This window comes from Amblyomma mixtum, chromosome 6 (genome assembly GCF_055824585.1).
Source record: "Amblyomma mixtum isolate Tamu chromosome 6, ASM5582458v1, whole genome shotgun sequence".
Lineage (NCBI taxonomy): Eukaryota > Metazoa > Arthropoda > Arachnida > Ixodida > Ixodidae > Amblyomma > Amblyomma mixtum.
The window spans coordinates 118,536,684-118,561,580 of record NC_143017.1 but is presented as its reverse complement, the minus strand read 5'-3'; the positions used below and the strand labels follow the sequence as shown (position 1 = coordinate 118,561,580).

Genomic DNA, 24,897 nt, shown 5'->3' with positions numbered 1-24,897 from the left:
TTTTTTTTTTTTTTAAGAAGGCGGGAATGGTTGTACCTGGTTGTACCACACTGTTTTAATGCTCGGCTGCAAAGGCGAAAAATCTCGCCCTACTCTAATGAGGTCAACTGCAAAAGCTAAAAATTTATTCGTTTGTTTTTGCTTGCCTCTCATATTTTCTGCAGCTGAACGAAAAACCACGTTCTTCAGTGCAGCTGTTGCTTTTCAGTGAGAAAAGCTTGAGATGTGAAGCAGTACTTGGCATCATCTTAATTTCACCTTGAAAGTTGCAAACAGGAGCATTAATGTACGTTAACCCAGGCATCGGAAAACCTCCTCTTCTGTGATACGCGCATCCTTTGTGCAAGCATTGGTTTCAGCACGTGCTCGATACGAAACTGCGGACCGGCTATTGCCGCACCTGCTCCTTCGCATGACGCCCGATCAGGTGCAATCCCCTAAGCGGTAAAGTGTTCAGAGTAGAAAAAAAAAAGTTTCAGTTTATGTAAATTCCAATCCTAGCTAGCGTTAAGCGCAAAAGCTACAGACTCCTCGATTATGTGTCGCACAAGAACGGGACAGTGTCATCATCAGTGTTGATGGATTGGATTAGGCAACTCCAGTACGGCCTGGAGTTTCATCTCTCTTCGGCCGCGTTGTTTTCTAAACTGCGCTTTCAAAATCCGTCTTCATGTGCGTTCTCGGCGTTTTTGGAGTGCGCCGGTCTGGTCGGCCGACTGGCCCAGCGGCGCCTGTAGCCTGCTGCATCCTGGGTGAGTGTTTGTCGCACGACGTCATATGGACTTCTGGGTTGACGAAGTCTCCTGCTGTGCGGGGCCCAGTGAGTAATCCTTGACCATCAAAAACTGCGTAAACTAAATACCGCTCTTACTTGCTTTATTTGCTCTGATCCTGGGTGCGAAAGGAAAAACAAGCGATCATATCTCTTAACTGTGTGCACACTGGAGCTGCTGATACAAGGTTAGCGCCTTCGCTGTTGGTGATATTGGTGTCACCCATATTGCTGTTGTGCCTCGCAGCTTGGAAAGGACACTATATAGTTTGTCCAAAGAAAAGGCTGCACGCATCTACGGTCCCACAAAGTCATGGTAATAATCGGTCGACGCCATTGATCGGAGGGCATCCTTAGGGGGACATCTGTCACCTAGTTCCCGAGTTCTATCAACGCCTTGTAGCTCCCTTCTCTTACTGTGTCCGGTACGCGTACACTGGGCTGCCTCGTCAGCAGTTAACATTCCGGATCATGTCACGTACGTTTTGCTCAGTGCCTGAAAACTACAGAGGTAAAAATTGGTGCATGTCTTGAGAAAACCGGGACGCGACCTCTGCACCTTTTCTCAACAAAAACAATGTATTTTGTCATCTGCGTTTACCTTTTGGAAACGTTTTCTGACGGAAAAACGCAGGTATCGAGGCGCATGCGTGCTTTCTGTGAGGAGCTTCGTAGTATACGAGAAATTTGTTTTCTTTAACGTGCACCAAAATAATCACCAGCCGAGCGTTCTTTGCATTTCATCCGCCTCACCTCCTCCCTTTAAAGGACTATAGACTCCAAACTTTTGCTTGCGTATTTTCTTTTTCCAAACGATGCGTTAGACATTCGTATACATGGAGCACCCTGTGATATTCGTGTACGACCGCTGAATAATTTATTGTTGTGTCCCCTTATTGCTTTTGAGTGTGTGCGCCCCCGCATCCTCCTCCTAACGACCACTCGCATCCTCCTCCTAACGACCACTCGCATCCTCCTCCTAACGACCACTTGCCCTTCGTCGCACGCTGTCGCCAGATGCCCCCCCCATGGTGCGCCCCCGTGCGCCCCCGCATCCTCCTCCTGTTTTGGGAAGCCACTCCCTCCCGTGGACGCTTCTCCGCTCCCTCCTTTCTTCGGGCGGCCAGTTCGGCTCCTGCCTCGGTCGACGCTGGTCGCACCCTCATCGGCTTTAAATAAACGAAGTCTTAAAGTACCGTGTGCGTCTTTCGCTGCATTCAACACAGCGACCGGACACGACAGTGGCGACGAGAAAGTGGATTCGACCCGCGCTACGCAACGCTATTGACAAGCCATGGCTACGCGAGGGTTTCCCAATCAGATACCAGAGTTCAACGGCTCATCGTGGTCATCGTGGGTTGGACGCCTTCAGTTCTACTTTGAAGCTAACAACATCACAGACCCAGCCTTGAAGAGGGCCAACCTGCTGACGCTGTGCGGGGAGCAGACCTACGATACTGTCTGCGCCCTTATTCAGCCAAGCACACCAGCGGCAGTGTCTTACGACGACATCGTAAAAGCGCTGCAAAAGCACTACGACCCAAGGCCATCCGAGGTCTACAGCCGGGCTCGCTTCCAACGACGAGATCAACTGGGAGGAGAAACTGTGAGCGCCTACGTAGCCGCGCTCAAGAAGCTCGCTGCCGACTGCAATTTTGGAACGCTGTCGACAACAGCTACCGGGCAGGAGGGAGACGCAGCTTCTTCTGCTAACACCACCATGCTTCCCTTGGACGTGATGTTACGCGACAGATTTGTGTGCGGACTGAGTGACGAGTCACTGCAGCAGCGCCTGTTCGCTGAGAAGGACCTCACATTCAGCAAAGCTTACGACATCGCCGTTCGAGCGGAGAGCGCCGGTCACCAGCAGAGAGGGATTCGCCGGAACACCGAGCCGGTACACCAGACAAGCAACCAGGTGCGCAAGCCTTCTGTTGTTGTAAAATCGGTCAAAAAGGCACAACGCTGCTGGCGGTGTGACGACCAACACAACCCCCAGGGATGTCGATTCCAGTCAGCCACGTGTAATTTTTGCCACAAGCGAGGGCATATCGAAAGAGCATGCATTACGAAACGGAGACTTGCCAAGATAAAGTCACCTTCCCAGCCTAATCACAGCGTCAACGCCTCAGAGAATACGCCGCTATCTGATCTCCATGGAACAACCCAAGCAACCACAGATATCCGTCGGACGTACGAGCTAGATCCGAACGTCCTTTGCCGAGATCGGACGTCCATCGGACATACGAACACAATCCGATTTCGGATATCCGTATTCATACATCCGCCGGACGTACAGACACTATCCGCTTTTGTATATCCGCATTGGAGACAAGGTGTACGTCCGAGGGATGTACGGTGGAGTATATTCTCCGGATATGAGTATAGAATTTTTTTCTAATTTTTCACACAGAAAAGTCGCGCCGTTCGAGTATGTATACTGTAGAGTTCGCTTTTTTAACCTAGAAAATTTTATTCGCGAAGGAAATTTTGTCAGTTTTATTGGCTAGTGGGCGAGAAATTGCGTTAATATCTGCATATTTGCTTTGGAGAAATTATTTCCATGAGCTACAGGGTTTGACTTGAGGACTTTTGTAAATTCGCGCAATTCCCTAGTCATATACTTGCAGTGCAAGGGCCACTGCTGAACTAAATTTATTTAAGGGTAGGAGCGAGTGCTACACAAAATTACAGTAAATCAATTACTAATTTACATCTAGAAAACATCTAAAAATCAGTAGCGACATCGTGTCCGCCGTTGTAAATCGCGATTGAAACCACTTGTATATTCAAAACTCCCGCCGAACTCCGCTATCATCATCATCCTAAATGCAGCTTGCAGTCAGCCCAATCCAATCCATCAGCCACAGAGTGCAGCGGCATAATGGCGGCGTTGCTAGTTTGGTGCGTAGCGTGGTGCCCCTTTTGAGCTCTGTTACTAGAATGTGTGGCTTTTTTTAGTCTGCGGACGAAAGTGGTGTGTAACTTGAACAATCCGAAGGATGCGGCAAGTGCCTGAAGCCATCCTGGAACGCTGGAATATCGTACTACACCGACTTTGGATGAAAGAAGGCCTAGTGTGATTGCCTACGGCATGGCCTACGGAGGTAAGTGCAGTACACTGCTTGGGAATTACTTTTATGACAATGGAGCAAGATCTGTAACATTCTCTCGCGGGAGAGTTGGAGTTATGTTATGGCTATACTGTGGTGTGGGCTACAGATGGGTTGAGACTTGTGCTACGTCTCTTGCCTCTTTGTGCCGTTGTGGTCTTCATTAACTTGAATAGCATTGACGAAGTTGCCGAACATTCTTGAAGTTATCATGTTCTCTTGCAATTTGGCACAGGCATAATCTTTTTGTTAGCAGTCCTGACACTGGTTATTGCTTGAGTCTAGGGAAAGGAGAGCAGAACTTCTCTGAAATTAGAGACTGCATGTAACAGGTGGGTTGTAGGGCGCGTGCCATCATGAAAAATGCTCAATTTCCTAGCTCTTGGCCCCTTTCAAGCATAGAATACCTTCTGGTGTCAAGGATGATGACTATGTCGGTGCGTCTCTCACCTCTGTGTTATTTTGGGCTTTATTAACGTGAATACCAATAACAAAGTTGCCAAGCATTTTTGAATTTATCATGGTCTACTGAGATTTGGCGTCGGCTTGATTCCTAACCTTTTTCTTTTCATTTTTTGCAGAAAGCTGTTCGCTTCCGCTTCATCATGGAAGTAGGAAGATGGATGTGCGCTCGAAGTTTTACGTCTTATTGAGGAGTTACACACTTCACAGTAACTCAGGCCTGTGCTGATGTACAATCACAATAAAATATTCTCGCTGTACTTTCAGTTGCGTTTTCATTTTATTGCTCCGCGGACACGATGAAAGTATGCATGTGCCATATATGCAAACATCCGAGAAAGATCCGGGAACGGACGTCCGAAATCGATGTCCGTTGGCCAGACAAACATGTCCCTTTGGACGCCTACAGGACGGCCGACGGACGTCCACCGGCTGTTCGCGGACGTCCGCCGGCCGTCCGGAACATCCGAAACGGACGGCCAACGGCCGGCCGATGGATATCTGTGGTTGCTTGGGAACATCAGCAACACCATCTGTGTTGTACGACCTGAACACCATGAATCTCGGCACGCGACCGAAGATTTTTACAGAAGTAAGCGTACATCACCAGCTGATTAAGTTCGAGGTGGACTCCGGCGCAGCCTGTACTCTGATCAGTGAGGACACGTTCCGAACTTCATGGCCATCTGACGCACCCGCCCTGCAACAAGACGACACGCACCTGCGAACGTGGTCAGGACAGAATCTGCCACTATTGGGCTCTGCCAACGTGCAGGTTAACTACAACGGCCAGACCCATACGCTACCTCTGCTTGTTGTGAAGGGCACAGGATCAAGCCTTCTAGGGAGAAACTGGTTTTCTCCACTAGGCGTGATGATATGCGGCATACACCAGACGCCGAGCCAGAACATGGTTGAGCAACTGCAAGAGAAATACGAAAGAGTATTCTCGGAAGAGATTCCAGGAAACGAAGGGCCCCCGGTCACACTGGAGTTGTTGGACAACGCGCAACCCAAATTTCTGAAGGCCAGGCCGGTGCCGTTTGCTCTCCGAGATTCAGTTGAAAAAGAGTTGGACAAACTGGAGCAGCAAGGTGTCATCGAGCCGACGCAGCATTCAGAATGGGCCACACCACTTGTCGTAGTTCGCAAGAAGAACGGAACCATACGCCTCTGCGGAGACTACCGGAGCACCGTCAATCTTGCGACTAAAGCGTCCTCTTACCCGCTACCGACACCTGAAGAAGTATTCAGTGTACTGCGTGGCGCAAGAGTCTTCAGCACATTGGACCTCACCCAGGCGTATCAGCAGCTGAAGGTGAGCGAGTCAACTGCTGAATTATTGGCAATTAACACACTGAAAGGCTTGTACAAAGTCAAGCGACTGCCTTTTGGCGTAGCTGCAGCCCCGGCCATATTTCAAAAATTCATGGAGACAGTGCTTCAGGGCATCCCAGGAGTTTGTGTCTACCTTGACGATGTCATCATCAGTGGCACTTCCACTGAAGAGCATGCAGTGCGCCTAGAGCTCGTTCTCGAAAGGCTAGCAAACGCTAATTTGTGCATAAGCAAATCGAAGTGCTGTTTTGCGGTGCCAGAGGTGCAATTTCTGGGACACCGAATTAATGCGGAAGGCATTCACCCTACCGAGGACAAAGTGCGAGCGATCACAGAAGCACGAGCTCCAACAAACAAGCAGGAGCTACAGGCTTTTCTCGGACTCTTGACGTTCTACGACCGGTTCTTGGAACAAAGAGCTACCGTGGCCAACGACTTATACCAACTCCTTCGGAAAGATGTGACATGGACATGGTCGCCACGCCATCAGCGGTCATTCGATGCCCTGAAAGACCTGATTCGAAGATGTACACGGTCGTCCACTTCTAGTTTGAACACGGCTCCGGGCGGCCGGCGCTCCGCGCAGCGCCTCTCTCGGTCGCCTGGGTAACTAGCGCGCAGGCGCACTGGAATCCATAGGCGCGGCTTTCGCCGCGTCGTCTGCTACAGCGCGCCAGCGTCGCCGGGTTAATCTCGCCTTGCAGTGAAGAGCACTTTCGCACTGAGCGCGCAATGCGCCCGGATGATTACTGTTTCCGACGCAGCAGCTTAGAAGCACAGCACCTGCGCGTGGTCGAGAGATTCATCCCCAGTGGCTACGGCTTTTCCTTATCGTTCCTTCTTGCAATCAACACGTATCATTAAGCTGATACGGTGAAAGACATCGTCCAAGTGGGAGTTTAAGCGGTTTACTCTGAGGCCACCACCATTACTTAGCTGCAATATTTTACCATTTGAAGCTATTCGTCCACAGCAGCCAGAATAAGTTGGCGGCCCACGGGTGCTTTCATCCACTCAAATTGCCATTCTGCAATGTCGGTACTATATCTATGGCGCACTACCGTGGAGGGATATTAATACAAAACCAGTAGGAACACCAGCACTGCAGGGTAGGAATCGTGAAAAAGAATGAACGAATGAAAAACATGGCAATGTTTTGCTGATATGCCCAGAAGCGGGGTTGCATATGAGCAGCAACCAAGGCCTGTGTAGAGACCATTGACAATCATTTCCAGACGAGTGCATCGGTGTGCGAAATGTTCAGGCGTTACTTTAACAAATTCCGGAAAATCCCTAGCAACTTAGCCCCTTCTGTGTTAAGCTAAAGAACCGAATAAGAAAATTTCCCCTAACCTGCACCTGTATTGCCAGTTAACAATTTAGCACTGGCAACGTACTGCAGTGCGGCACTTGAGCGGATGAAAGCACCCGTGAGCCGCCGGCCTTTTCTGGCTGCTGTGGACGAATAGCTTCAAATGATAAAATATTGCAGCTAATAATGGTGATGGCCTCAGAGTAAACCGCTTAAACTCCCACTTGGACGATGTCTTTCACCGTATCAGCTTAATGATACGTGTTGATTGCAAGAAGGAACGATAAGGAAAAGCCCTAGCCACCGGGGATGAAGCTCTCGACGATGCGCAGGTGCTGTGCTTCTAAGCTGCTGCGTCGAAAACAGTAATCATCCGGGCGCATTCCGCGCTCAGTGCGAAAGTGCTCTTCACTGCAAGGCGAGATTAACCCGGCGACGCTGGCGCGCTGTAGCAGACGACGCGGTGAAAGCCACGCCTATGGATACCACTGAGCCTGCGCGCTAGTTACCCAGGCGACCGAGAGAGGCGCTGCGCGGAGCGCCGGCCGCCCGGAGCCGTGTTCAAACTAGAAGTGGACGACCGGTACAGTCCTCCGCCACTACGACGAAAGGAAGCCTCTGCTTTTGGCTTGCGACGCATCACCGTACGGAGTCGGCGCGGTTCTATCGCAAACTGACGAGCAAGGAAGGGAAGCTCCCATCGCCTTCGCCTCACGTACGTTGTCGCAAGCAGAACGCAACTACGCGCAACTTGACAAAGAAGGGCTAGCCATCGTCTACGCGGCGACACATTTTCACCAGTACATTGCCGGCCGGAAGGTGACCTTTATAACCGATCACCGACCGCTATTGGGCATTCTGGGACCACAAAGGCCTATGCCACCAACTTTGTCTCCGCGAATGACACGTTGGTGCATCAAACTCTCAGCGTACGACTACGCTCTGGTCTACCGCAATGGGAGTAAACATCAAAACGCCGATGCGCTAAGCCGTCTGCCACTAGACGCAACTGTTGACGAACCATTTCCACCAGGAGACGTTCTGATGTTCGAAGCACTGCCAGAACCTCCGCTTACAGCAGGCACAGTTGCAGCATCTACGCAGAAGTGCGCAGCTCTCCGGCTTGTTTACACAGCTGTTCAACAAGGCAACGTGCATACACTCAAAGGGGACAACTTCGACGCTTACCGCAGGCGAGCTACAGAGTTGAGCACCCATCGCGGCTGCATCATATTTAGGTCCCGAGTTGTGATGCCGAGAGAACTACGCGCACAAGCTATGTCTCTCATCCACGCCGGACATCGGGGCATCGTTGCAATGAAAAAGTGTGCCAGAAGCTACATGTGGTGGCCTGGCATTGACAACGACATCGAAACAGTGGTGCGAGAATGCAAGCCTTGCCAGAGCAGCCGGAGCGCCCCGCCGAAAGCTCCTGTCCCAGAATGGGAAAAGCCAGACACACCATGGCACACACTGCACATTGATTTTGCAGGACCAATTGAGGGCTGCACTTTCCTTGTGGTCGTAGATGCCTACACAAAGTGGCTTGAGATAAGGCAAATGGGACAGACGACTTCGGCAGCAGTCATTGACAACCTCCGATCACTATTTGCAACGTTCGGCCTGCCGCGCAAGGTAGTGTCGGACAACGGAACACCGTTTGTGTCTGCGGAGATCCTCAAGTTTTATCGCGACAACGGGATCTCATCAGTTACATCGGCCCCCTACCACCCAGCGACAAACGGACAAGCCGAGCGCTACGTAGCCGAGCTAAAACGCGCCCTTGAAAGAGATCAGACAGGCTCGCTGCAGCGCCGCCTTGCGCGCTTTCTCTTCAAGCAGCACACGACGGTTCAGAGCACAACAGGCGAGACCCCCTCGAAAATGATGTTCGAGCGTGAAATGCGAACCCAGCTCACAGCCATCCTCCCCGAGCCAAAGGCAGAGACGTTCCGGGAAGAAAAAGCAATTCCGCGCTGCGGCACGCTTAATGAGGGGCAGCGCGTCCTCGCCCGACAGTTTCTGAAAAAGCCACGCTGGGAGGAAGCTACAATTGTCAGACGCATAGGCCTGCGCTCTTGGCTCGTCAACATACATGGCACAGTAGCACGCCGACATCTCAACCAGCTGCGTAGATTTACGACGCCGTCTGAGAGCTGTCCGCCAGCGGAGAGAGCACGTGCACCATCTTCCCACATAGCCTGGCACCTCTTCCCGGAAGAAGAGACTTCGCCCAGGACAGACCTAGGAGACACAGCGAACAACAGCCAGCCTACAAGTGTTTCTCCCCCGAGCGCACAAAGCCAGCGCGCCTCCACGCGTGAGCGCCGACCCCCTGCACGATGCCAGGCAACTTTCTAAGGGGGAAGGAAGTGTTGTGTCCCCTTATTGCTTTTGTGTGTGTGCGCCCCCGCATCCTCCTCCTAACGACCACTCGCATCCTCCTCCTAACGACCACTCGCATCCTCCTCCTAACGACCACTTGCCCTTCGTCGCACGCTGTCGCCAGATGCCCCCCCATGGTGCGCCCCCGTGCGCCCCCGCATCCTCCTCCTGTTTTGGGAAGCCACTCCCTCCCGTGGACGCTTCTCCGCTCCCTCCTTTCTTCGGGCGGCCAGTTCGGCTCCTGCCTCGGTCGACGCTGGTCGCACCCTCATCGGCTTTAAATAAACGAAGTCTTAAAGTACCGTGTGCGTCTTTCGCTGCATTCAACACAGCGACCGGACACGACATTTATAATTGAATTTCTTCTTGACGCTGTTTCGGTTTCATCAGTCGAACGATGACTGTGATGCGTAGTTGGTGTTTAGGTCACAACAAGCATAAAAAAATTCAGGGGGGCACTTTGTTGATCTAAAGTGCGGTGAGGCGAAAGCCCGGTGTTGCTGCTTGTGTCACTGATGGAACGCGACTGCGTCTTGCAACGCTGCCAGGGAGTCCACAGAACGCCATCGCCCGTTCGGCTGTATGCCTTGCTCGTCGGTAAATTGGTTTTTGAGGAAAGGAAATGTATCTGCCTCGCATATCTCGATGGACACCTGAACCGTGCCGTAAGGGAAGGGAGGAAGATGGGAGTGAACGAAGACACCGTATTCACTAGACGCGCCTTTGTTTGTTCATTCCAAACCATCGAGCTGGCATGGCGTAGTGTTTAGCGTCCTCGTCTCGCACTCCGGAGGCCCTGGTTCGATTTCTCAACTCGACCAATTTCCTGCTCGGTTTTATTTATTTATCTGGTCTTACTATAAAGGTTAATTGGGCTATTTGGTTAATTAACGAATTAACTAAACTCAGTCCCACTTACTGGAGCATCACTATACCACCCCTTTAACTGGTTTCATGGTTACTAGCCAAAGTGCAATTCGCCCCATTTGATATTCGCGCACTGTGACGTCATGACCATTTCGACAAATTGAAAAGCGTAACATTTCTGTCGACAACTCCTGCTTACAACGATGAGGCATTAAAGGCTTTCGCCTTAATAAAATTAGGTGTCTATAGTCCTTTAAAGGGACCCTGAAATGTTCCAACTTAACTTGCTGAAAACTTAGTTTGGCCAAGCTAAGTTTTCTGTGACCATTAAAATACCAGTTGAAAGAGCGTCTTCAAAACTCCCGAACCTCGCTCCATTGCTGAATCTTCACGGCCAACAAACGAGATGGCGCCACCGGTGCGATCGCCGACAGAGTGGCTTAATTTCCTTCGTCGTCGCCGCAGACGATGTGAATATCCGACTTATTCTGTTCGAATCAGGTAAGTACCCCAAGCAAACGTGGTATAAAACAATTCTGCCGACCAAATGCCACTTCTCTGCGAAATTTCAGCTCGAACAATGCGCCCGTTTAGCTGGGAGAAGCATTCTACCGCGCGCGTTTATTTGCGCAACATGCGATACATCGAGAATTCAGAGTCGGCCACCAATGGCTGTCGCTGGCCCTTTGGTTCCGCCGCAGCCGGTCGCTGAGCGGAGGCAGGCGGTCGTAAGAAAGGGGCCAAGGGGGCCGCGCGGCCGTTCCGACGGGTTCCACCATGAGCACGAGCAGCGACACGTCCTCCGAGACGACGTCCAGCTCGACGTCGGACTACTTCGACTCTACGAGCACCACGTCGACGTCCTTCTCGGACCAGGAGGACGGCTCCTTGCTGGTGGCCGCTGCGCGGTTCGTCAACCGCAGCTTGCTAAGCAACAACCGACCGCCGAGGCGCGTGCGCCAGGGGCCCGACCCGGATGCCAGCCTCACCGTGCTGGAGGCTAGCGCACTTTCTACCCACTACTTTGTTCTTTTTAGTTCTCCCGATCTCAAGCAGTGAAAAGCGGGAGGTTTCTAAAGAGAACACCGCAGACACAGAAGGACGAATGGAGTAGACAAGACAGGCGCTGCATGGCTGCATACTCCGTTCTTTCTACCTGCGCCGTTCCCTTTAGAAATGGCGCACTAACTAGCTTAACTTTGCTTTCCGTTTTAGTTCCTTTATTGTACAGCAAAGCAGTTTGTTTGTTTGTTTGTTTGTTTTTTGTTTTGTTGCTCCGGAAGCGAGTCGCCACACTTTGGAATTCTTTGGCGGTTATAGGGACAACCGTTAGCACTCATGTTGTAGATAAATCGCAAACCGCTTATAGTCGTATTCGCTAAATTAAAATATTCGCTCCATTAGTGAAGTATAATAGACACGCTCCTATATAGCTTCCGGCAGGCTGTATCAGTGACGACATAAGAGAGGCAGGGTAGCCTCAGGATCAATGAAAGCGACAACGACAGGCCTCCATTAGAATCGCGCGACAGACCGCATCGCTGTTTTTAGTCCTGCCGCCGCAGTTAGTCTCGGAGGGGTCACGCGACACTTTGGCCGCGGATCAAAGCAGCTGTCTATCGATCGGCCGGTCATGCGGGTCCATTCTAATGAGAGATAGCACCCCCCACCCCACTTTCCCCCACGCATCGTGAAGTAAAAAGAAAAAAAAAAGTTATGACATGCAAAAGGTCGCATTGTGAGGGGAATAAATGCAAATGTGCAAATTGCGCAAATGGCGCTGCTGATGCGGGGATATAAACGCAGTACTAATTGGGCGGGTAATTGAAGCTAGGCGCCAACCGGGCAGGCCCCGAATCACGCGGTTCCCCGCAGCGCAGTGCGCCTTAACATGAGGGCATACTTCGCCGGTACTGGTAATTTCAAATAGCTTTTTTTTTTCGCGCACAATTCAGCAATGGAACTTAATTCCTAGAGAACCCATTGAACTCATTCTTAATAGAAATTAATGCCACATGATTTTATGTATTTTGTGGTGCTTACAGTGTATCGCTTCCATTTCTTTCATGTTACTGTAACTGTGTTCATTTGCGGTACTCTGCCGTGCTTCATGTGCATTCTTTTTTTATTGTTTGTTTTTGCATAAGTGTATTGATGATTTGTTTAGCCCACTCATACAATAGCCCCATTAGGGGCTGCAGTATGTATAAATAAATAAACAATTTTGACAGGATGGTTACTACTGGTTAATGCGAGATTCAGCGGCAGCTGTTAAGGCATTTATATTTGCGATATATATGACGTGGTAGAGAATATGAAAGCAATCTCACACCTGTATAGTTCTAGGGCGCTGTTTTTAGTTTTCCACACATTAGGCTGGTTCACATGCAAGCGACTGAGCGATTCAGCGGTGCGCCACAGCGAAAATTTCCAACTTGTTGCAACCTCATCGCTCATCGCAGCGATGACTCATAAAAGGTTTTTCCGCCGCGGCGGCAGGACTCGCTAGCATTTTCGCTTGCATGTGAAACAGGCTCTATAGTAGTTTTCGTCTAGGTCTTCTCACCAGTCCGCCGCTCTCAGGGCATCGACGCCAACGATCCTCTCCTCGGGCGGCGCGTTTTGCAGCAGCTGCCGCAGATCGACTGTGCCACATTCCTCCGTTCTCACCGTACCCTCCCTCCCCGTCCACGGTAACCCTCTTCGTCGTTCCAGGGTAACTACCTCCCTGGTGGTTTCCGTGACAACCACTGGCCGGTTGCGCCTTCTTACGCTCTCACCATACGCTCCCCCCTTCCAGGGTAACCATCCTCCGGTTGGAGGTTCCTTCGCTCTCGCCCCATAGTCTTCCTTCCGTGGTAACCACCTTCCGGTTGCACCTGCCTAAGCTGTCACCATAAAGCTTCCTTCTATGGTAACTCTCCTCGTCTTTCCACGGTTACTACCTTCCAGGCGAAGTTCTAGAGGCCCGTGTACTGTGCGGTGTCAGTGCACGTTAAAGAACCCCAGGTGGTCGAAATTTCCGGAGCCTTTCACTACGGCGTCCTTCATAGCCTCCAACAGGAAAATGGCGCAAAAGACGTGGACAAAAGAGACAAACACGACAGGACCAGCGCCAACTTACAACTGAATTTTATTTCGCACCAAACCCGCCTTTATGTAGGCCAACACGCCCTAGCATCCGTGTAATCACGCACAGGCAGTAGAAAGGATAACTGTAAGATATCTAGCACATGAAGCGCAATAGCAACCACGTAACATACTATCATGGCTAAAAAAAAAAAAAAAAAAAAAAAAAACCCAACAAAAGTATAGCAAACAACACTAAAACGGTCATGACCAAGCAACTCTTCAACACCAAAAACGATACACACTCATGAGTGATACCAGATGACCAACAAGAAACGTGGAAAAAAGGTGAAGAATGAAGCGTTAAGACCAAAACAGTGTCAAAGGTAAAAAAAGGTTGAAATGGATGAAGAGTGCAAACCTTAAAAATTGGAAACCAAAAACCAGCAGCCACATGAAAGATGACCGATGACCAACCAGAAAAAAGATGGACGCGAAGCTGAGACCAAAGTCGGCGTCAAAAGTATAAAAACGAGAAAAAAATTGGAAACGAACAACCAGCAGCCATACGAATGATAACCGATGACCAACAAGAAACATGAAAAAGGATGAATGCGGAGCTCAGACCAAGGTCAGCGTCAAAGGTGTGAAAAAAAGGTGTAAAAAACGAGAACAAAAACCTGCGCAAAAACCGCACATCGTCAAAGAAATCGTCAAAAATTGCAACCAATGCCAAAGGAAAGCGTGCACAACAAAACAAAACGAAGCGCCTACAGAAAACTTTCTAGAAAAGTGTACTCCTCGTTGCTAAGCGTAATGGATGGCTTGCTGACGCATCTGCTCCCTTCTTTCCTGATGTAAAAGGCTTCGACCACCTCTCTCTCAAATCTGTCCTTCCCACTCCTCAAAAAAATAGTTTTCTCGAACTCCGGACGGCAACCCCTGCAGGCTTTGCAATGATCCACTAGAAAGCTTCCTTCGTTATTACGCAGATTCCGGCAGTGCTCGCTGGCTCGCTCATTAAAACATCGACCGGTTTGGCCAATGTAGCTGAGCCCGCAACTTAATGGAATCTGGTAAACAACCCGCGTCCTGCACCGTGTGAACTTGTTTTGATGTTTCACAGTACAAGCCGGTTGTTTTTTCCCGTTAGTCATTGCGCAAAGCTTAGAAAGTTTGCAGGGGGCTGAGAATGCGACCTGAACGTTATGTCTGCCTGCTACTTTTTTAAGGTTGTGTGAAACCTTGTGGATATACGGTATTACTGCCACACGGTTGCGTGAAACCGGATCTTTGCTTTTAGGACCTTGCTTCAGCTTCTGCAGTATGGCTTCACACACGGAAGTAACCATACAAGAGGGGTATCCTGCTACTTTTAACCGCTGAACTTGAGCACTGAAACTGGACGAGACCATATGGGGGCATGATTTGTTCAAAGACGCTTGCAAGGAGTTCGAAACAATTGCCCGCTTCACAAGCTTCGAATGAGCACTGTCAAAGGGGAGCAAACCTTTCTTTGAACGCGGATTATACATCCAACACAAGCCATCTTTGCAAAACCGTATTCTAAGGTCCAAGAACTGAAGTTCGCCATTTGTCGGGACCTCCTTAGTAAAACTGAGGCCTTGGCTGTGTTCTGAAAACACGGACATAGTCCTTGCGACCGCAGCGTCTAGCTCATGCTCAGAAGTGTCTTTAAGAATAACTAAGAAATCGTCAACATACCTATGTACAGAGACTACGTGCGGATCAACAAGGTGGCATCTGATGTCAGCTCCTACAATGGAGAGAAAAATATCACAAAGGGCGGGAGCTACAGACGAGCCAATGCATATTCCCTTCTTCTGAACAAAGAATTTTCCATCAAACAAAACAGCAGTCGAACTTAGGTAAAATTCTAACAAAGAAATGAAATTGTCAACGCTTACTCCTGCTGCATTTTGAAAAGGGACTTCGCCGGTGGACTGGATGGTTTCCCTGACAGCCTTTAAAAGTCCTTGATGGGGAACGGAATAAAACAGCTCTTCAATGTCGATGGAAAACCCTGTGTAGTGCTTCTTCATAGCCTCAGTCGCTTTGGGACGTTAAACCCCCCATAAATCAATCAAACTACTACCTTCCGGGTGGTCTCCGTGGCAACCACCGACCAGTTGAGCCTTCTTATGCTCTCAACGTACCCCCACCCTTCTTAGGTAACCATCCTCCGGTTGGAGATTCCTTCGCTATCGCCACGTCGTCGTCCTTCCGCGGTAACCACCCTCTGGTTGCACCTTTCTACGCTGTCGCCATAAAGCCTCCTTCCATGGTAACTTTCCTTGTCTTTCCACGGTTACTATTTTCCGGGTCGTTTCCGTGGCAACCACCGACTGGTTGCGCCTTCTTATGCTCTCACCATACCCTCACCCTTCTTAGGTAACCATCCTCCGGTTGGAGATTCCTTCGCTATCGCCACATCGTCGTCCTTCCGCGGTAACCTTCCTAAGCTGTCACCATAAAGCCTCCTTCCATGGTAACTTTCCTCGTCCTTCCAGGGTAACTGTCTCCCTGGTGGCTTCCGTGGCAACCATATGCCGGTTGCGCCTTCTTACGCTCTCGCATGCGCTCCTCCTTCCACAGCAAGAATCCTCCAGTTGGGGATTCCTCCGCTCTCTAGGTACCCTCCCCCTTCGACGATAACCATCCTCCTGATGGTTCCTGTGGTAACCACCCACTGGTTACGCATTTCTCCGCTCACGTCATACCTTCGTCCTCGCATGGTAACCACCTCCCGAGTGTTTCCTATGGCAACGCACCCACTGCTTACGCCAGCGACTACGACGTACTACGACATACTTCTACTACTATGGCGCGAAACCCATGAACGGGCGTTTAACAGCTATCGCTGTAAAGTAAATAAATAAATAAATCCGCCGTTCAGAGATCTCAGATGGCGAGCAGAACCTTGGCCAACCTTGCCTGGTTACTGACGTCATCTAGGCGCCGTCGCGAACGAATGCGAATTTCTTTTTTATTTCTCTTTTTAAAGCTCTAGCTGTGAAATAAATTCTTTCTCATTGCAGGAGTCATCTATTTACGAACGCTCAAGGAATTCTTAGCCTAACGTACACACCGTGTAAACGTACGCCGTTTACGTAATGCCGCGTCGTCTATGCGTGTGCCGCAGGCTCTCGAAGATGAGGACGAAGACGAAGAAAGCTCCGGGACGCCCAAGGAGAAGTGCAGCATCTGCCTGATGTCATACCGCCAGACGGACACGCTCAAGTATTGACGCCTCGCTGTGTACCCTTAATCGATCACTCGGGATGAACGTGTAATTAGGAAAAAAAATTGTTACGAGGCATTGATGCTGTGTATAACGTATTCTCGCGCCACACAGGCAACAATAGGTAACACACTCGAGCAGGGCTTGCGCAGTTACATACGGGCAGGGTGGCGTGATGGGGCTCGTACGTTTGATTTCGGCCAATCCAATCGTCACGTACTCCTGGCCCAGTGCTGCTTCGTTCAGAACAAATGAGTTCCACTGACTGCAGACGGAAGCATATCAGAAACAGTAGTGTTATCATATCTTGATAACACTACTGTGTGCTACTTATCGCGACGGTGAGCTGGGCAACTGCAATGGGTTTTTGTTAGCATAATCCGATAGGTGGGCTTTTAGTCACTCTGTTGAAGTTTGTTCGGTGTCAGAGTTGTCATATTTTCCCTGCTACTCTGATTCAAACTCGCCACGTTGGTGACATGGCGTCGGCGTTCGTGGATTTGTTTCGTTTTGAACGCTTAGATTTTGTTTTTGTTTTTGCCGTCCTTGTGCAATAAAAGTGCAATAGTAGCTGCGAAACAGAAGTTACCAGGGGCGCGTAATCTTTCATTTTCTTCTCCGTGCAACAAAAAGAATTTAACAACGATTGCGATTGTCGGTAATACGAATAAACAAGAGAGCCGAGTAGGGATATTTCGTTGACACGTGTGGTATTTTGCCTTTGGCCGGCGATTGAAGCTTGACGCATATACACGAAACTAGATCAAGTCACTACCCTCTGTCTGTTGGACATTAAAAGTTTTCCTATCCTATCCTATCCGCCAACTACGCGAACGACACTTGTAGGGTGCTATCTGTTCAGTCGGAGCCACTCCCCCTTGCGCTTCGTCATTCCTCCTCTCCATATTCTTGCCTTCGCTTCTCTCGTCATCCTCTGAGTCTTCAATGACGGTCGTCGCTCAGGATGAACCACAGACAAGTGCAAGTGCACTGTAGAAGAACGGCGGCTGAGAAAAATCAAATGTCTCGCGTTGTTGCGTTTGTGTACTTCACGCGGCTGGGCCTCTTGATATTCGTGTCGACGTGCTTTTGCAGATGCGCAAATATGGCAGGGTACATACATCAGTACTATATCAGTAAGCTGTTGTATGTGTTAGGTGTGGATCCCATAAGCTTTTGCTGTGCAATCAGAGCTAAAGCTCCTCTATTTTTTTAAAGGTAGCGACAACTACACGCCCCACTCTCGTGGGTTCCTGAGAACAGCGCTTGCAGGCGACACGTGACCATTTTGCCATCGCACTCCGCCTCAAGGGCCGAGAGTTATCGCGGCAGCTGCATCAAACTGCTGGCCACTTTTGAAAAATGAGGGCCTTTGATCCGAGCCGCTTTCTTCGCGCCTGCCGCCTCGCCGTTACCCTCCTCCTCACTGTTCTCCCGCTTTCCTCTTCATGGTCATCCGGTCACATCACCACACAACGCCTCTCAACCCAGAAACGGTCGGCCCATTACCAGCCGCGCTGTAAAGACTCCCTTGACGCTACCAAAGGAGTAGAGAGACCAAATTTTTGTTGTGTTATTTCTTTGGAATGATGCGCAAGATGACATAAAAGGTGCACTGAAAAGAAATCTGAACTCGTATTTTTACCGCTGGAACTTGATCTACACGCTCCGAGCGCTCTTAGAAACTTCGAATTAATGCCCTGTGCCGCCGATTTCCCTAATTTAAATCTGATTAAACATCCCGGCTCCCGCCTTTTTTTTTCTCAAAAATTCCCTGCAGACGGTGGGAGGAGTCAACCAACCTTTCAACCAGTCCCGCGGCGGCTTGCTGCTCTGCCATCGGCGAAGTGATACGTAGTGATCGGCGAAAGCAAAGAGTCCACGCGTATTTTTATTTCCGTGGGCCTAATTTGCAGCTATGTAGTCTCTGACTCGATCTATTTATTCACGGAAACCTAAAAAACAAAATAAAAGCGAAATCAAAGCCTGCACGCGACTCCCTGAAAGGTACTCCAAGCGTTGGTTGACTCCTCCCACCGTTAGCGGGGAATTCAGAAAAAAAAAGCGGGAGCCGGACGTTAATCGTATTTAAATTAAGGAAATCGGCCGCACAGGGCAATAATTCTGAGTTTCTAAGAATGCTCGGAACGCGTAGATCGAGTTCCCGCGGCACAGATTCCTCTTCAGTCGCCTTATGGAACCCACCTGAGCACGGTAAATAGCTTGGAATTCATTTTTTTTTCTTACGTTGTTTCGATTTCAGCAGAAAACATTCAATTGAGGCATTCAGATTTGGGGATGCATTAGCGGTTTGTTCACTTGCTGTCATTACAGCTCTTGAAGAAGGCCGGTGTAAGATGAGAATGGAATTTAACCCTTACCGGACACTTTTTTTTTTCTCAGAAATTGTACTAAAATGGTCATTTATTTCCCGTGCTGCCATCTGTCGGCAAATCAAGTTTTTTCGACGAGTGCCAGCAAAGCTGGACTCATCATGAGCCATAAATTACTGAGTAATGGGACTTGCGCTTGTGGTGTGGGTCGTTTTGTCCACTTCTATATTGTCTCCTGAGCACGTACATTCCGTCATGACCAACCAACTGCCCGCTAGGTTGCTCTTATATCGCGTTAAAAAATCCGGGCATTCCGTTTCAAAGGGGGTACTCCTAACTTTCGTCCATCCATCCAACCATCGATCCGTCCGTCCGTCCGGTAGTCCTCTTCGATCACTTTCAGCGCGTGGAAACGGTATGGTGGGGTGGCTACCCCTCCATACCATAGACGGGTCGGCTGCGGGGCTTTCGGCACCTACTGGCAACGCTGCCGCTGTGAAACCGCGTGACGACGTGCACGTATTATAGGCTCTGCTTGAGGGTGCCCTTCGTTCTCTTGCACTCATTTTCCACGCCACATCGGTGTCATGCGGTGAAGCCAGCCTAACTAACGACGGCCCTCGCGTGGCGTGGTTCGTTGAGGAGTCGTTGAGGTGTCCAAGTGTGCCTAAATTTTAATGAGCGGTAATTACGCTTGGTAACATGATTAGAAATCTTATATTAGGCAGTGACTGGCTCCAAAGCGCCCTCCGCAGCGGCTTCGGTGCGAAAGACCTCGCAACGAGCGGTTGGCTGCCAGTACACCGGCGGGAGGCACGTCGCTGCATCAAGCGCGTCAATGGCGTAGATGCAACGCATTATCGCTTTTAAGTTACAAAAAGCCTTATCTGTAGCCATTTTTTGTACATGTCGAATTCTCGATATATCGAACTATTTCGGGATTCTATTTGAGTTCGATATATCCGCGGGTTCAATGTAGTCAAACATTAAAGAGGTGATATGGTTATTTGTGGCAATTTGTTAGCGGAAGAATGCAGGCTACCGTTGACCATGGCTCTTCGTTACCAAACTGCTGTGTTTTAAAGTTCTATCCTGATGTAAGTGTCGCTGCGGCGGAACAATTGCCAGCAGAATAATCTAGTGGCGAATCCCGCCTGTAGGTTCACACAACCTCCATTCAACTTTCAACCCAGTTAACCTTGTCTCAGCTCGACTGTGACCTCATGGCCATCGTTTGGTGGCTGGAACCGAAACAGTTTGTGAGAAAATTATTAAGCGGACGCAGACAAATTCCACGTGGTGATCGCTGCATAGCAACGTTGTTCGTTCGGTGGAAGTACTCATTGCCCCCCCCCCCCCCCCCCCCCCCTCCTTTTGTGGCGCGAAATATGACTTCCGTGCTCTGAAGGAGAGTTTTCTTCGTTTTGTTTTGCTCATTATCATCGCCATAATGCTTACTCTAGTACAGGATACAAATTTTTTTAATAAAGACCGGAAGTTGGTAACAGTGGGCCATATGGTGCTCGGCGTCTTGCATTACTCCGCTGGCCAATCACAACGATGAACAGGCCCGTGTGCTGTGCGATGTCAGTGTACGTTAAAGAACCCCAGGTGGTCGAAATTTCCGGAGCCCTCCACTACGGCGTCCCTCACAGCCTGAGTTGCTTTGGGACGTTAAACCCCAATAAACCAAACCAAACCAAAATAAGCTTTTTAATGTTTGTCTGTATCAAACAAACCAAAGGCATCGAAATTCTTGAACTTATGATTTCGTCTCGTGATAGCTTCTTATTTACGTAGGTTACGAGAAATGCTCAACAACGGTGTACCTTTTGTCTCGAAGGGATTCTGTTCGGCGGTCCCGAATGTGGGCGGAGCTTCACTGCAGACTTAACATGCATCCGACTGTAACACTACCAGTAAATTGTTCGGAGTTGCTGGTAACTTCCTCATTCGGCAACGCGTTTTGCTGCAACATTCAGACATGCGTTTAGCCGCGTTGCCGCGAGTTTTTATTGCTGAGTGGTGTCAGGCAGTGGATATGTTTAATTGTAGTGTATTTTTTGTTGTTGTCATGCTAGGTCTTTAAAGACTATAATCGATCTGGCCTTACCCGGTCCTGACCTTTGGATGCCTGTCGAATGAAGTGTGCGTATTAGTATGTCTGAATTGTCCGAAAATAGGTTAGCAGTTACGCTGTCACGCTACTAACCAGCCGAAATCATTGTCAGCCTCCGGAACTCAGGCTGTATGACTAGCTCAAACACTTCCCCAAATATTTTCGCGACACTAACAGCCTTAATAAGTTCATTTTCTTTGCAACTATACAGTAACTATCACCATTACCTGCAACGCGTCGATGACAACTATGAATTTGCGTTGGCAGCGCGAAAACTCGTGCAACAGTACAGTGCGGTGGCACTAGTTCTAATCATTAAGCCAACAGCCATGGAAACCAAGGAGCATAGGGGATGCCTTTTCTGTAGTTTTTATCAATGGGAGATTAATAAAAGCAGAAAAAAAACAGCCACATGCCGCCGGTGGGATCCGAACCGACGACCTCCGAATTTCGAGTCCGGTATACGTGCTTTTTAATTCGGATCCCACCGGCGGCATGTGGTTGTTCTTTTCTAATTTTATTAATCTCCCATTGATAAAAACTACAAAAAAAGACATCCCCTATGCTTCTTGGTTTCGGTGGCGGTTGGCTTTTGTCATCTATGTCACACGAGCACCTTTTTTCATTCCCTTGTCGTCTGAATAGTTCTAATCTTGGTCCATCATGTCGGTCCTCCAGGAGCGTGATGCCTTGTGTAATGCAATCTCAACGTACACAGCCCGTCCATGCGACTTGTTCGCGTTACCACAATCTCGATCTTTTATATTTCTGATAAAAAATACGGGCGGTCCCGACTTATGCTTGCCGACGCTGAAAACGGTCACGGACACAGTTAGGGGAAAGCAAAAACATCTCATGAGCGCCTCATCTGTGATGGCTATGAATGGCGTCATAGCGGCCGCCATGTTAGTGAACCATAACCTCACATATCGCCTGCTGCTGGTATATGTGCCCCAATGGAAACTCTGCGCGGTCAACCACATTGTGCCCCTGACGTCACGTGCAAGCAATGCATGAATATCAGCTGCAACCGTTGTGTTAGCCCGTTATACATGCTCAAAATGTGAGCTACGTAAGGTTCCGCCGCGTATAATTCCCCGCAATTGTTCAGCCGAGGCGCGTGTAGAGGATGCCACCTTCGGCGATACTCATAGATAATAACGTACACGCGCAGGCAGCTGGCCTGCGGTCACGTGTTCCACGACAGCTGCGTGTCGCAGTGGCTCCAGTGGAACAACATCTGCCCCGTGTGCCGTACGCGCCTGGTCACCCCTCCGTCGTCTCCGCGGAGGCGTCGCCGCCGAAGGAGGGCCGCCGCTCGACAGGCGGCGCCACCGGCGGCGCAGCACTGAACTTGTGCGCTCTCACCGTGGCCTCCGCGATATAGAAGCGCCGGCGGAGCCAATCTCGGAGGTCACGCTCTCACCTTGATCGAACAAGGTGTTATCGATGCTGAGCGCTGGGCACATCTACCACCAATCCACGACGCTGTAGACTGTGTTTTGGCCCATGCTGCGCCCCCAGGACTCAAACTGTATACACTCCAGGAGGACTGGCGCGTGCGACTGAGACAAAATGAAAAAATATGGTATTTCTGCACTGCAGTATGCACTCAGTTGCCTTGTTTCCTCGTCTTCACGCCTGGTACGTCGGATAGATCCAAGCCAAACGCGACTTTCTGAATATTGAAACCATGCTGTCTGTCCGCGCCAAGACGGCCTGTAGTGCATCAAATTTTGTGACCTCGCTTATTGGATGGAGTCGAATACGACAAACTAACATCGCCTTTTATCCAAGTGCATGTGGGAGTAGAGCAAAGGTGACGTTTTTACTAATAACTCGTGACTGACGTCAACATATGCATTTGACAACGGACTGCGGCAGGCACGCGCTCGAGGGACATGCAGAGTTCCCAAAAGCTAGCGGTTGTTGCAACCCTGACGCCATGTGTGCGCAAGTTGTCACGGCTTGCAGTTATACCGTAATCCAGCAAGTCTTTGATTTGAGCTAGTTGGTTGTGGCATGACATGGTTTACGCAAAAAGCGTACAGCGCTAAAAGTTAGCCAGACAGGTCAGTGCTGAAAGAGTGAGGCAGCACAAGATTGCTATAAAAGATGGCTATGGCAGCCACGTGCACTCACTGCAAAAGCTGCAAATGCCGTCCCGGTTTTGAAAACATTAAATTCATTGCAAGGTCTAAAGACAGATTAGAGGGTGAAATAATAGAAGCATATTACATCAAGCAGATAGGCCGTATCTGCATAAGCAAGCCATCTGTGCCCAGTCAAAAAAAAAACAAACAAATTGGAACCAATTGGAAATTCCCATTGTTTTGGACACCCGACCAATTGGACCCAACTGGACTAGCCAATTGTACCCACTAGACCAGGCAGTTATTTCACCCTGAAAATATTCACAAAATATGTTATGTTCATTGAGAGAGGTAGCTAAATGTTTGTAAATATTACGCCCTAGAATCTTGGATAAATATTTCTACAACTTAACATATTATAGTGTGCAAACAAAAGGAAAACTGATATATGAGGACTGCAGGGAGATGCTGTGCCTAGTGCCAGTCAACATTTTTCTACAGAATTTTAATTAACATGCTTTTATGGAAATCAAAGCCAACAGACACGCATACATCACACTCAAGAAACACTGCACATTCAGGCACTAGTGGCATATATTAGCTCAATATGTACATCCAGAGAACACACTTCTGCTCCAACTTATATACCCAATTTATGAGGCTCTCATGCTCAGTGGCGCTTGCCCACTGAGCGCAGTTATTTAATTTAATTTCAGCTGCAGTGGTGATGCAGATGATGAATACAATTTAGTAGGTTAAGCTGCTGATAGCTCTTATTATAAGAACCATATTAGTTCTACCTTGTTTGTCAAATATGCAAACATTCATTGGAGAAATTGGGTGCAGTTGGGCGGTCCGTTGGATGCAATGGGTAAGACCAATTGGGCTCACTAATTGGAAACAACTGGTCCAATTGGATAGTCCATTTGGACCATCCAATTGGAACAGCATTCCAATTGGAGCCAATTGGAAACAACTGGATCCTTTTGGAACCAGTTGGAAATCCATTTGGTTCCAATGCTTTCTTTTTTTGTCTGGGTGTCGCTGTCAGATGAAGAGATTAATTTTCTTAGTGGGTCTTTGTCAGTGTTATAATCATTGCTTTGGTCCTTTTGACATGTGTGTCTTTGTTAAATCACCCCTTGTATCTGTTATGCTTTTTTCTGTTATCTTTTGCCTGCTTGTGTGGTTATAAGTGGTTTTTCCATGAATAAACTTAGTTTGAAGTTGGCGCCAGTCCTGTCTTGTGTGTGTATTGTCTCCGTCTTTTAGCACCTGTACGCTTTTTGCGTAAACCATGCCATACCGTAATCGTTCGCCTCGCGCACCGATGCCGCCCTATATCGCGTGTTGCGCAAATAAACGCGCGCGGTAGAATGCTTCTCCCAGCTAAACGGGCGCATTGTTCGAGCTGAAATTTCGCAGAGAAGTGGCATCTGGTCGGCAGAATTGTTTTATACCACGTTTGCTTGGGGTACTTACCTGATTCGAACAAAATAATCCGGATAGTCACATCGTCTGCGGCGACGACGAAGGAAATCAAGCTGTTCTGTCGGCGATCACACCGGTGGCGCCATCTCGTTTGTTGGCCGTGAAGATTCAGCAATGGAGCGAGGTTCGGGAGGTTTGAAGACGCTCTTTCAACTGATCTTTTAATGGTCACAGAAAACTTAACTTGCTGAATTTAGTTTGGCCAAGCTAAGTTTTCTGTGACCATTAAAAAACCAGTTGAAAGAGTGTCTCCAAACCTCCCGAGACCCCTCCTTTGCCGA

General features: G+C 49.2%; 1 protein-coding gene and 1 long non-coding RNA gene across 2 annotated transcripts; both read left to right on the top strand.

Moving 5' to 3' along the window:
* The first annotated feature begins 567 nt into the window (after nucleotides 1–567).
* Nucleotides 568–22,512, top strand: LOC149340182 (uncharacterized). The gene is made up of 4 exons (XM_089550675.1): nucleotides 568–752; nucleotides 10,951–11,248; nucleotides 16,482–16,579; nucleotides 22,253–22,512. The coding sequence occupies exons 2-4, from the start codon at nucleotides 11,027–11,029 to the stop codon at nucleotides 22,461–22,463; spliced, it is 531 nt and encodes a 176-aa protein (XP_089406801.1). The 5' UTR covers nucleotides 568–752; nucleotides 10,951–11,026; the 3' UTR covers nucleotides 22,464–22,512.
* LOC149340183 (uncharacterized) lies at nucleotides 2,853–4,607 on the top strand. The gene is made up of 2 exons (XR_016283837.1): nucleotides 2,853–3,879; nucleotides 4,467–4,607. It is a non-coding gene; the product is annotated as an uncharacterized LOC149340183 (long non-coding RNA).
* Nucleotides 22,513–24,897: the final 2,385 nt, after the last annotated feature.

Excerpts from the sequence above, each read along its gene's own strand:
- LOC149340182 (XM_089550675.1), top strand. The coding sequence starts at position 11,027 with ATGAGCACGAGCAGCGACACGTCCTCCGAGACGACGTCCAGCTCGACG. Across the intron at positions 11,249-16,481 it reads CCAGCCTCACCGTGCTGGAG|GCTCTCGAAGATGAGGACGA; the intron begins GCTAGCGCACTT and ends CGTGTGCCGCAG. Across the intron at positions 16,580-22,252 it reads CGCCAGACGGACACGCTCAA|TGGCTCCAGTGGAACAACAT; the intron begins GTATTGACGCCT and ends TGCGTGTCGCAG.